The following is a 14014-nucleotide window of genomic DNA, read 5'->3' as shown; positions in this document are numbered from 1 at the left end:
TGGTTTCGTGATTGCTCCTCCAAAAGTATACATATTTAATCAATCAATATTAATTAAGCACAGTGTGTGCAAGGCACTATGTATGTTATGGGGTAGGTAATAGGAAGATAAACAGTTTACACTCTCTAGCTTCAAGGAGCTTAGAGTTAAGATGGTAAGACCTGTGAACAGTTATAGAAATCAGCCTGTAATCAAACACAAGGCTAGTAAAATGCTACTGAGGAAGAGCTTGCTGTGGGAGTGGGAGGAAGGGATTAACAGTAAGAAAAGCAGCCAGCATTTACTGCGTACTTTTAATGGGCCAGATACTGTTATTTTACATGTTTGTAACTCAACTGGTCATCATAATGACATTATGAAGTAGATACCGTTATTATCCTGACTCTATGTAGGACAAAACTGAAGCACAGAGATTAAGTTATTTACTCCAGGTCACACACTTAGTAAGTAATGGACGCAAAATTTGATCCTAGGTAGTCTGGCTACAGAGCCCATTCACTGAAAGGATATTTTGGTCAGGTGGAGGAAATAAGAAGAGAGCTATCAAAAGCACACAAGGAGGAAAACAGACAAGAAAGGCCATAGGTCTGATTTTATTCAATGCCTTCTGTCTAATCATATGCCAAGTATGTCCAAGTAGAGGTTTGGATATAATCACAATGTATATGTTAGAGAAGCAGGAAAGAGAGAGGTATCAGAATAAGGAGGGAGTGTTTTATCTCTGGCATTTAGTTCAAAGTAAGCCATCAAGTAGTCTGAGAAAATACAATAAATTAAAGGTGATATAACTTCTAGGAATTTACCCTATAGCTATACCCACACAGTTATGTAAAGATACATATTCAAGGGGTTCACACTTTTAAAAAATGAAAACAACCTAAATATCCAACAACAAAGGATTAGATTACCAGACATTCATACAATGGAACACCAAGCAGACAGAAAAATGAGAAAGCTACCTACTGAAATAAAATGATATCCACAGTTACTATTAAGTGGCAAATACACATCATAGTGTATATCCTCGTAAATGCTTATCGATGAAAAAATCTCTGGAAGACAGTTAACAGTGGCTACCTCTGGACAACAGAATGACTGAAGGAGGAAGAGACAAGGGCACTTGATGCAGCTTCTACCACTTGAATCTTCTGAAACAGCCACCTGCACTAAACTTGCTCTTTATCCTCTTACAAGGCTTTATTTTTTAATAGCATTTCACTTTCTGAAGTAATTGTATATAATTGATTATTTCCTACATCCTGCTCGAGAATGTCAGCTCAAAGGATGCAACACTATCACTATTATCACCACTATGTCCCTAGTGCTTGACACACAGTAGGTACTCAATTAGTAAGCTTTGAATTAATACATCATTTTTTACAATAAACATGTATTACTTTTAGATTAGAAAAACTTTTTTTCCTTTAAGTTCGTGATGGGGTTCCCAGAAACAATATGACTACAAATATCAAGAAAACACAAAGGGGGACTTCCCTGGTGGCACAGTGGTTAAGAATCCGCCTGCCAATGCAGGGGACACGGGTTTGATCCCTGGTCTGGGAAGATCCCACATGCCATGGAACAACTAAGCTCGTGCGCCACAACTACTGAGCCTGCGTTCTAGAGCCCATGCACTCTAGGGCCTGTGTGCTGCAACTACTGAAGCCTGAGCACCTAGAGCCTGTGCTCCGCAACAAGAGAAGCCACCACAATGAGAAGCCCGCGCACCACAATGAAGAGTAGCCCCTGCTCGCCACAACTAGAGAAAGCCTGCGTACGGCAACAAAGACCCAACATAGGCAAAAAATAAAGAAGAGAAAAAAAGAAAACGCGAAGGGAATGTAGACCTGAACTTCCTTGCACGCTGTACATAGGGAAGGGAAAAGAAACAGAAACTCATATGCCCCAGGTTTTCAATGTTGGCGTTTTACACCTCAAATACCAAAATACTCTCAATAGAAAATCTATTTAACTCCCTACCATCAAATGACTGAGCACCTATTATACCCAAGGTCACGTGCCAAGTCCTGCATATACATAAAATGTAGAATAAATGGTCAGTAACATCAAAGATATAATTAAATATAAGAAAATCTAAGATTTCTTCCAGGTATTAAAGTGCCATGCATTTTTGAGGATTTAGGAGTAAAGATATATGCTCCCTTAAACTTTTTATGTACATGGCAACTGAAAAATGAATGCAATATGAGTTATCACTGTAGTCTGATGGCCTGATACAGGGGGAATAAGGATTTCCGTGGGATTCTAAGAAAAAACAGAATCTATGTATAACTGAAGAGGAAGGAGAAACACATTCCATGAAAGTTTACTTTACAAAGATGAAAGAGCAAGAAAGTGTACGGCTTAGGGAAACCAGTTTGGCAAAGTGGTCAATCAATAGTGCGAGAGGGTGAAACTGGCCTGTGGACAGCCTAACATTTAAAATGTTAAATTTGCACACTATTCTTTCTAGGGTCCTTAGAGAGCCACTGAAAACTTCTAAGAAGGATATCATTTTATGAAGACAAAGGATTAAAGCAAAGAATCTGGCAGCAATACAGAAGACAGATGAGCAGGGAAACTCTGGAGACAGGCAGAGTGAGGACTGTATATTACAATTACTGAAGCTCAAAGTGGCAGAAATGGAAATGAAGGAATGAATATTTTCAAGGAATTTTCAAAGTCTACATGAAGTTTTTGTGATTAAATAGAACATGAGAGAAAGAAGTGGAAAATAACTAGGATTCTACACTTATAAGCAAGGGAGAATGGAGATACTACTAACAGAAGTTAACTCTGATAAATATGGCTTTAGACATGTTGAGTCTGAAGAAGCAGGGAGAAATCCAAATGGAGACCCAGCTAAGAAGCAATTAAGAGACACAAACCAAAACCCAAAGGAGGCCAAAGCAGGAAAGACTGAATAGCTGTCTAACAGATAAATCCCAAAGGATGGAGGAAAATCACATCAAAGAGGAGAAAGAAAAGAGGAGAGGCTAGACAATGCACTCATATTTAAGAGATAAGAGAAGACACAAGTGTTCCCAAAGGGCAGAGAATGTGAGACAAGAAAGGTGTGCGGAAAATAAGAACAGAGAAGCACGACAACAGTCAAGGAAGAAAGAATGATGTTTTCTGAAGAAAAAAATAAAAATTCTTCAAAACAGCAGAAAGAACTCAAATGAAGCCTCTGATGACATGGAAGATAATGACCTTGGAGAAACAAGTTCAGCAGAATGGTAGAAGTAAAAGAGATTTTAGCAAGCTAAAGGAAGGAAGGAGAAAATGAAGTGGAAGCAGCCATTACAAGTAGTCTTTCAAAAGTATCCATAGTGAAATACAAGTACAGACACAAAAATTCAAGAGTGTACACAAAAAATACAATTAATATGTGACTGATGCTTTTTGTCTATTGAGCCAAAAGCAGTCACTGTCACTCAGTTCACTGGACTTTCTCTTCTTCCAAAGGACAACGTTTTCTTTTCCCAACAGAAGAATGCACTCTTTGGTCATGTGTCAAGTTTAAACATATTCCATTAAACACTCAAAATGTGTAGTATTCAGAGAAGATCTTTCATCGTAGGATTTGACCAGTATATACAGATGAACTACAAAGCAAGCTATTTTCAACACAATGGTTTGACTGATAACTACTGAGATTTTTAGTACTTCAAATTATTAACCAATAAACCTGTGAAGGTACAGTTTATATTTGGTTTCTTCCTCTTTTCAAAGCAAGCTGTTAAGACTAGAGGTTTGTTTTCACTTACAAAACAAAAAAACAAACCAAAAAACCCCAGCTTTTTGAGGGCAAATAGTAAACAAACCAAGTGATTTAGAACTTAAGTATGAATATAAGTAGAACAGAGTCAATTATTTTTGACGGCCATAATCAGGTTATACATGTAAGCAATCTGCTGCAGTTTCAGACACTTTGTGAAATACAAAGGGAAGGAGGGTAAGAGGTAGCAAAGCATCATAATTAAAGAGACTAAAACTATTTTTTAAAAAACTTACTTTAAGAATTTCATCCACACAGCTCACATCACCAGAAGCAGATGCCTAAAGAAAGAGGAAAAGAAACACACGTTAGATATGGAGTCATTTCTTATTAGATTTTCATCATTTGTTGCACAGCTTTAACATTATTAGAAATGAGATTAAAATTAAAGGCATATTTAGTATCGCACTACTCTAAGTCAGAACACTAATTAGAATCTTTGGACTAATTTCCTTAAATACAAATTTTCAAGCACTAAAAAAATTTTAATCACCAAGCTGTACGTGACTGGAAGAACTTTATATTTTTAAAAAATTTTTTAATTAATTAATTTATCTTTGGCTGCATTGGGTCTTCGTTGCTGCGCACAGGCTTTCTCTAGTTGCGGCGAGTGGGGGCTGCTCTTCACTGAGGTGCGCAGGCTTCTCATTGTTGTGGCTTCTCTTGTTGCAGAGCATGGGCTTGAGGCACGCAGGCTTCAGTAGTTGGGGCAGGTGGGCTCAGTAGTTGTGGCATACGGGCTCTAGAGTGCAGGCTCAATAGTTGTGGTGCACGAGCTTAGTTGCTCCGCGTCATGTGGGATCTTCCCAAGACCAGGGCTCGACCCGTGTCCCCTGCATTGGCAGACGGATTCTTAACCATTGCGCCACCAGGAAAGTCCCAAGATAAGATTCCTTAAAAAAAAATTTAAGGACTTCCCTGGTGGCGCAGTGGTTAAGAGTCTGCCTGCCAATGCAGGGGACATGGGTTCGAGCCCTGGTCCGGGAAGATCCCACATACCGCAGCGCAACTAAGCCCCTGCGCCACAACTATTGGGCCTGCGCTCTAGAGCCCGTGTGCCACAACTACTGAGGCTACACGCCTAGAGCCCACGCTCCAAAACAAGAGAAGCCACCACGATGAGAAGCCCGTGCACCGCAACGAAGAGTAGCCCTCACAGCAACAAAGACCCAACGCAGCCAAAAAAGAAATCTTATCTTTCTTACACTTGGATTAGAAATAATTTTTAAAATGTACTTTTTTCAGGTGAACAATTTGTCAAAAATTTAAAAGCTGGTTTATATACAAAATATACCATGGTACTGAGATCATCATTTCACATAAATAACAAACAGAATAAAACCAATATTATTGAAAGATTAGTTGTCTGGAACATGCTGGACATTTTACATAGTATTTCTTAAATCTCGAAAGTTAATTTTATTCTGAAGTACAAACAGGAACTGGAGAGCTACAGTGAAGTCTAACTCTAAGGATCATGTTATATTATTTGAAGAAAGAACAAGTTACCACTTTACTGTTCTCTTGAGAGGAGTAATTATATGACAAATGCTACAAACAATGAGTTTCCCAAGGCCACAAGAAAGATTTTTAAATGTCCTTAAGACAGCATGTTACCTATTCCTGATCCCTTCCCCCACCGTTTTAAGCTATGATTTTCAGCTACTGATATTACTTAAAATATTTTTTATTGCAAAAACTAGATTAAAAGATAAAATTTCAGCTATTTCACAACGAATACTCACTTCTTTGGTTATTCTGAATAGCATGTTTTGGTACATAGTTATAACTACTGTAAATTTCAAACCACCACTATGCCTGGAGCAGCTGCCTCAAACCTTTAAGTGTAACCAGAGAAAAGGATCATGGCCTCCAAACCATAAAACATTACCATCTTCATGTACCCAAAAAAGTTCCAACATTCACTGCAACGAACCATGCCCACATCTCATTGATGAGCATCACAATGAGAAGAGAAGTAATTTTTTTAAAAACAAAAGAACACAAGATGTATTATTCCATAAAATCAAAACGAGGAAATCTAAGGTATTGATAGACCATGTTTTAATTCTGTAACTGACTTGTCATTTTAATATTTGAGAACAATGAATGACATTTTCTCTACTGCTCAAGAGGGGCAGCTAAGAGCTCTACAGATTCACTTGGGAGTCAATCACAAGTCTTTCCTTAAACTTTTACATTCCTTACTATTAAGACAAAGAGACAGTTCAAGTTCAAACATAATTTCAGGGTGAATTGCTTCATATAGTTACAATGTTAAAAAGCTCTAAATGTGTGACTTACATCCAATGGTTGGGAAGGTATTTTCAGCTTGGTGAGATGAGCTTTGCTGCTGGGCTTTAGTTCAGTCATACTGTTGCCATGAGATTGGCTGCTGTAGTGTTCAGAGGACAGTTTTGGTTCCATGGATTCCTGTCCATCCATAGGCCGCACATAGGCAGTGGGTTTCTGTAACATTGAACTGGACTTTGACATCAATGAAGGCGGGAAAGACTGATTTGAGTGCTGCCCACTTGAAAAAGGTACTCGGGAAGGAGAATCCCAGTTTGCATCAGGGTCCCGAGGTGATTTGGAACGTTGATGTTCCTTGCTATGGTGATCATTCCCATGAGACCTGGAATGACTGGAGCTTAATGAAGAAACAGCCTGGGGTTTTCCAGGGCTGGAAGAGCGTGATTTGGAGTGTTCTGATCCATGCTGGCCTTTTTTCCGGCTACTGCTCCCACCACTGCTGTATGAGTCACGGTCATGCCTCTGGCCACTGCTATTAGCGCCACTGCTGGCACCTGCACTGGCCCGCTGGCTACTGTGTCCACTCTGTAAACCTGAGGACCGTTTCTGAGACTGAGAAGTGCTGGGTGCAGGTCCTACTGGAGTCCATTTGCTACTCTGATGAGAGCTCCCATGTCTCTGTTCAAAGAAATTTGGGTTAGATTTTTCATCTGCTGTCGGCGGTACTGTAGGCTTGGGAATTGCAACAAGCTTTGGTATAGATCTGTCTCCTATGAAATCCTTCATTTCATCGTAGTTTCCAAGCATACTCTGAATACGACTTGACAGCTTATCTTCTTTGCTAGTCTACAAAAACAATTGTAAAATAAAATTAGCAAAACTAGAAATAAAAGATGCTTCTAAACTAACTTTACAGACTTCAAATGGAATGGAACTTTTCAAAAGGAAGTCTCATCTCATATCTTAAGGTTAAAATCTCAAAACAAACTCCAAATGTATATATTTTTATGATAAAAAAATGAACTGAAAGTGAAAAACCTTCATGTTGAAACACAAATATCCTAGAGGACACTGAGAAATATACACAATAGACTACAGGAGATTTTTTAAAAATCCAAATTCACCAATAAATATATTGGAACAGTAGTAAAATCTTTTGAAAAGCAGGAAAATTATGCCTTTATGTAATTAAGTTCCAAGTCACAGATTAGCCAATACGCACATTTTGGCAGTCTAGGAAAACATCATATTCCTTATAATTCAATGTTATAGTTAGAGGCAGAAATAAAAACTTAGTTAAACACGCAAATGACTTTTTAGAATTCCTTCTGTTACTGTGACTCAAGAAGTTAATAAAAATCAACAACAAATTAAGCATGGAAAATCCAGTAATAAAGTTTTAAATCTTGACTATTAATTCTGACCATCAAATGCTCCAACTTTTGAAGTCAATAATACATACTTTAAGTTTCAAGAATTATTCTTGAATAGTAAGGTCTAAGATGTCTACAAGCTTTAGGACTCTTTTGTATTCATATGCATGAAAGAAAAAAGTTGACTGATTACATTAAAAGGGAAATCAAGACTTTGAAACAAACAGAAAAGCCTGAACCACCACTATTTATTTTGAGGTTGGCAGGAATCAGTAATGACTTTAGATTATTTGAAAATCAGTCTGAGAGGTAAATCTACAGCAATTTATTGACAACATCAAGATCAGAAATCAAATCCAATTCATTACAATGTAATTACAAAATAAATTGTAGTATGATTCAAAGAATCTGGACCAAACTCCTGTTTTTTTTCAAAATGTCTTTTATCCCAAAGTTTTGTGTTACACTCATAAATGATGTTAGTATAACTGGCCTTCACTGGACAATCCTTATAAGCTCTGAATAAATGGTTTTTATAAAGCTCCCAAATGGTTTCTACAAACACCAAATGTTATAAGGGTAAACCCAGGATATGTCGTTACATTCATATTTCATCAGAAAAAAGTCTAACCCACTCTCAATCTCATACTATAAAGCCAACAATGGTCACTAGTGCTGCAATACATAGTATTACAACTATTACACACAGTACAAGCCTTTAAATTATAATAATACTTCCAATGAAATCCAAAGCCAAATCAAACATTAGAGAGACATTTGTGGCCACTACAGCTACAACAGTCATCAGATTCAGTGTTTTATGTAATCCCAAATCAAGTACCATGATAGTTAAAAAAAAAAAAAAAAAAGCAATTAGTTCAATTTATTGAACGTTTGATAACATGCTTTAATCTAAATTTGATATTGTTAATTAAGCATTAAACATATAGAAAATCAGAATTTAGTATATAATAACAGAAAAAGAATCAGATTGATGCTGAAGACACATTTATTCAAACTTACTAATAATCACTGAAACTTAGTAAACTAAGTAAGCAAATGGCAAGAAATAGGGAGAAACAAAAGAATCTATGAAATATTTGTCTTTGATGTTATACCCAAACAGCCAAGGAAACAGCAGACAATGCATAGTGATTCACAAACTTTTAATTTAATTCAAGGCTCAGAAAGGTGAAATGCCTGCTCAGGGTTAGTGGTAGAGCCAGTAATACAGATATGAATGTTTGAGCTACTCCAGACCATATTTCAAGAGTATAGGGTAGCAATGGGGGTAGGGATGGGGGGTTGTGAGGATGACGTTAGGGTACTAGTGATGCTGTAGTTCTTGATTTGTGTACTAATTATGTGAGGATGCTCATGTGGTGAAAATTCTTTCATTTGTAACACTTACTTTGTGTACTTTTCTATAGTATGTTATACTGCAATGAAAAGTTTACATCAAAAAAGTATATTCTATTATGAGAAAAGGAAAAACTGTTAAAAGGTGTAACATAATAACTCTTTCTAATATAAAAACTCAAGTTTAAAAATTTTAAAAGCAAAAAATGTTATGTTACAGGGGAAAAAACATTCAACAGACAACTTACAACTTTGTATGGCTCAGCAAAGAGAGGAGAGCTAGGTGGGAAGGCGTCGTCCCCCTGCTGAATTTCTTGATTCCGCCTTTCCCGTTCTTTCATACGCAGCACATTCCGGTCTTCACGGTTCATGTTGCTATGAAGAGAAACACAACCTTTACATCACAGGAAGAAAAGGAAAAATTAAATGTTCTGTACTCATTTTGTCTCACTTTGTCGCTTCAATCGGAGATTCCCTTTCAACTTTCAAGTAATAACAGGCATTAGCACTGAAGTTGGGTTTTGGCAACGGTTTTATCAACTAAACCAACAGTGTCTTCCACAGCTATCCAGACAGGAAACATTAGCCCAGAATATTAGGATCCACCCCACTGAAATACTTAACCTTACGAACTTTTAAATGTTCTGCTAGCTAAAAGTCAACTAAAACTTCTATATTCAAAGGGAAAGTAGTACTTAAACCCATAATTCTTAATATTTCCTATAAGCCTTCTGTGGTTTCCTCTTCAGAAATCTAGCTATTCTTTGCCATTAGAGGCATACAACCCACTCCCACCTACCACCCTCTCCCCCCAGGGTCCAGTGCTTTTCTCTACTTTGCATCTACCTTATCTTGATTTCTTTTTGTCCCAAACACAGCTTCCTTGGTGTCCATCCTTATGGCAGTTTGACCTCAGCTTTGCTGTTGCTCTAGATTCCCTAAAAAACGACATTTCTGCTCTAAATACATTAATATTTCAATTAGCACCTCAATAAATGGCAAAACTGAGGCTTTCAGCAATAGAATCTAAAATTAACTTGGGTTAGTAACAGTAGTCGAAATTGTATGGAAAAAGAAAAAGTCTTTTGGGAGAAAGGGTAAATGAGGGTGTCAGTTCTATAATCATGACAGTATGTTGTCATACTGTTGTCACTAAGAACAAACCAAGGAAAATAGTTTATTTATAGCAGCAGAAATTTTGGTTAAATAGATAATGAAAAATGTTGTCAACACACTCTTCCCAGGAGATAGATTTAATCATCTGTCCTGGTTATGTTTTGTTTTGTTTTGAAAGTCCTGTTGGCGGCCAAAGGGAAAAAACAGGTTATACTGTGGAGTATTTCCAGCCTTATGATTCATAAATCAAATCAAATCAGAAAATTAAAGTCAATCAAGACTGGGGGAAACTATAATCATAAAATGAGAATGGACAGCAAAACCAATATATTCTTGAGGACTTTTATAAGTACAAATAAACATTCAAAGATAAAACATCCTGATTTGCACAGTTTAATATCATGCAAATAAAGCAATTTAGTGTTTAAAAAAATGTTCTAAGTGTCCAAATGTGTATTCAAGTTCTTTCTTACATGCACAATTTTCTAATAAATTTATAAAAGAATATAAACTATTTTGAGGTTATGGAAATAGTGTGTGCTTGCTTTGGTCTCCCATCAGAACCACAAAAAGTATGTGATTCTTTCCTTAATAAATACCATAAAACATCTACACTTTGGTACTCAAAAATAAAAACAAAGAACATTTATTATCCTCCAGCACACTTGAACCAACTAATAACTGTATATCACCAACAGTCAGGTTTCAAATAGACCTCTAGGGCTATGGTGCTGCAACATACAAACTTATCTGTATCTGTTAGGGTCTATGTTAACGACTGATTTCCTTATGTTTCCCTAAATTTAATTCTTGAAAGATCAGAAAACAACAGAAATGCCTTATTTAAACTATGATTTAATTTTATGTATTCAACAGCACTAAAATAATCATGCAAGAAAAACGTGAACATTTACTTCAAAAACGGATGATTCCCACAACAAAATTCCTCCTATAATTCAATAATAAAAAACCTTTTCTTAAACAATAAGTCATCACACTGAATACTTCCTCTTTTAAACAAGGCTGCCAAGAAGCTCATAATGAAATTAAATGATTATAAGAACTAATATTAAGTTCTATAAGCTTATAGAACTATAAGCTTATAGAACAATAACTTATATAGAACTATATAAGCTTATAAAAACTAATATTCTAGTTGTAGCTCTTATTCTCTAATTTTTTTCTGATTTGACTTATTTTCATATCTAATATGTCAGTTCTATTCTTTTCTCCTGTGTCTTTCAACATCAGTATCTCTGCCTAAAATAAAGTTTTCCCCAAAGCAGTAATTCCAGTAATTCCACTTGAGCTGCCCTAAAATTATTATGAAATTTAAGTATGACTCAATTTGAAGTATATCTCTGTTTGTAGAGGCAAAACGATATTCCTCAGGACATCTGCAACTGTACTGAAACAGGATTCAGTAAAAAAGAACAAATTGCTGTATCACAACAATATGTGACTACTAGATAAAAAAATTTTTAAAAGAAAATTAGCAAGTAGAAAGGAGGTTCTTCATCTAAAATTTTTAATTACTTAAGGTACATTGTTTAAGTACCCATCCGGTACTTATTTTAAGTTGATATATTAATGACAAATTTTTTCTTCCAGTTTTACTGAGGTATAATTAATATACAGCACTGTACAAGTTTAAGGTGTACAGTATAATGATTTGATATATATCATGAAGTGATCATAACAGTAAGTTGAGTGAACATCCATCATCTCATATAGATACAGAATTAAAGAAATAGAAAAAAATTATTTTTCTTGTGATAACTAATGATTTACTCTCAACTTTCATATAAAACATACAGCACTGTTAATTTTATTAATCATGTTGTACAGTACCTCCCTAGTACTTATTTATAACTGGAAGTGTGTACCTTTTGACTGCCTTCATCCGATTACCCAGACCCTGACCCCAACACCCCCCATCTCTGGTAACCACAAGTCAGATCTCTTTTTCTGAGTTTGTTTTTGAAGTATAATTGACCTCCAACACTATGTTAGTTCCTGTAACACAACATAGTGATTTGATATTTCTATAACATTTGAAACTGATCACCACAATGAATCTAGCTAAGATATGTCACCATACAAAGATATTACATAGTTATGACCATATTCTCCACACTGTATATTTCAAACCCTTGACTCATTTACTTTGCAGCTGGAGTTTGTACCTCTTAATCTCCCTCACCTGTTTCTTTCCTTCCCCCCCAATCCCCTCCCTCTGGCAACCACCTGTTTGTTCTCTGTATCTAAAACTCTGTTTCTGCTTTGTTGTTTGTTTGTTTTTTAAGATTCCACATATAAGTGAAATCATACAGTATTTGTCTTTCTCTAATTTATTTCACTTAACATAATACCTTCTAGGTCCATCCATATTGTTGCAAATTGCACAATTTCATTCTTTGTTATGGCTGAGTAATTTTCCATTATAAATATTTATAGATCACATCTTCTTTATCCATTCATCTACTGATGGGAACTTCAGTTGCTTCCATATCTTGGCTATTGTAAATAATGCTGCAATGAACATAAGGGTGCACATATCTCAAGTGTTTTTGTTTTCTTCAGGTAAATACCCAGAAGCGGAATTGCTGGATCATATGGCAGTTCTATTTTTAATTTTTTGAGGAATCTCCATCTTGTTTTCCTTAGTGGCTGCACCAATTTACATTGCCACCAACAGTGCACAAGTGTTCTCTTTCCTCTACATCCTCCCCAACACTTTTTATTTGTTTTCTTTTGATAAAGGCTATTGTGTGTGAGGTGACATCTCATTGTGGTTTTGATGTGCATTTCCCTGATGATTAACCATGCTGAGTATCTCTCCTGTGCCTCTTGGCCATCTATAATGTTTTCCTTGGAAAAATGTCTACAGATCCTCTGGCCATTTTTCAATTGGGCTGTTTGTGTTTTTTATGTTGAGCTGTATGAGTTCTTTTACATTTTGAATATTAACCACTTATCTGACAGAGCATTTGGAAATATCTTCTCCCACTCAGTAGGCGGCCTTTTCATTTTGTTGATCATTTCCTTCACTGTGCAAAAGCTTTCTAGTTTGACACAGTCCCATTTGTTTATTTTTGCTTTTGTTTCCCTTGCCTGAAGGAATATATCAAAAAATATCACTGAGACCAATGTCAAAGAGCATACTATGTTTTCTTCTAGGAGTTTTATGGTTTCAGGTCTTACATTTAAGTCTTTAATTCATTTTGAATTTATTTTTGTACATGGTGTTAGAGAGTAGTCCAGTTTGACTCTTTTGCATATAGCTGTCCAGTTTTCCCAACACCATTTACTGAAGAGGCTATATTTCCCTCATTGTATATTCTTGTCTCCTTTGTCATAGTTTAATTGCTCATGTACGTATGAGTTCATTTCTGAGCTCTCTGTTCTGTTCCACTGATCTATGTGTCTGTTTTTGTGCCAGTACCATACTGTTTTGATAGCTGTAGATTTGTGGTATGGTTTGAAATCGGGGGACATGATGCGTATAGCTTTGTTCTTTCTCAAGACTGTTTTGGCCATTCAAGGTCTTTTCTATTTCCATACAAATTTTAAAATTATTTGTTCTAGTTCTGTGAAAAGTGCCACGTGTATTTTGATAGAGATTGCATTGAATCTGTACATTGCCTTGGGTGGTATGGTCATTTTAATAACATTAATTCTTTTAATTCATGAACATGTTTATCTCTTTCCATCTATTTGTATCATCTTCAATTTCTTTCATCAGTGTCTTATAGTTTTCCAAATACAGATCCTTTACCTCCTTAGTTAGGTTTACTCCTAGGTATTTTATTCTTTTTGATGCAATTGTAAATAGGATTATTTTCATAGTTCATTGTTAGTGTATAGAAATGCAACAGATTTCTGTATAATAATTTTTTATCCTGCACCTTTACTGAATTCACTGATGAGCTCTAGTAGTTTTTCGGTGATGTCTTTAGAATTTTCTATTTATAGTATCATGTCACCTGCAAACAGTGACAGTTTTTACTTCTTCTTTTCCAATTTGGATTCATTTCTTTTTCTTACCTGTTTGCTGTGGCTAGAACTTCCAATACTATGGTGAATAAAAATGGCAAAAGTAGACATCCTTATCTTGTTCCTGATCTTAGAG

The 14014-nt window shown here is 35.9% G+C and overlaps 1 protein-coding gene across 5 annotated transcripts in view; it reads right to left on the bottom strand.

Moving 5' to 3' along the window:
- The window catches only part of AFF4 (ALF transcription elongation factor 4), a 93232-nt gene that overhangs the window by 53971 nt on the left and 25247 nt on the right, over positions 1-14014 (bottom strand). For 3 of the 5 annotated variants that reach the window (XM_033405904.2, XM_033405901.2, XM_004279914.4), the window contains 4 exons: positions 9613-9704; positions 9015-9141; positions 6086-6880; positions 4018-4062 (listed from right to left, as the gene is read on the bottom strand). In XM_033405904.2, coding sequence (XP_033261795.1) covers positions 4018-4062; positions 6086-6880; positions 9015-9137 — 963 coding nt within the window. In that variant the 5' untranslated portion in view covers positions 9138-9141; positions 9613-9704. Of the gene's footprint in view, positions 1-4017; positions 4063-6085; positions 6881-9014; positions 9161-9612; positions 9705-14014 lie in introns of all 5 variants that reach the window. The other 2 variants (XM_033405902.2, XM_004279913.3) reach the window with 2 other exon arrangements.

This window comes from Orcinus orca, chromosome 3, assembly GCF_937001465.1.
Source record: "Orcinus orca chromosome 3, mOrcOrc1.1, whole genome shotgun sequence".
Classification (NCBI taxonomy): Eukaryota; Metazoa; Chordata; class Mammalia; order Artiodactyla; family Delphinidae; genus Orcinus; species Orcinus orca.
This window is presented reverse-complemented; position numbering and strand designations above follow the sequence as displayed.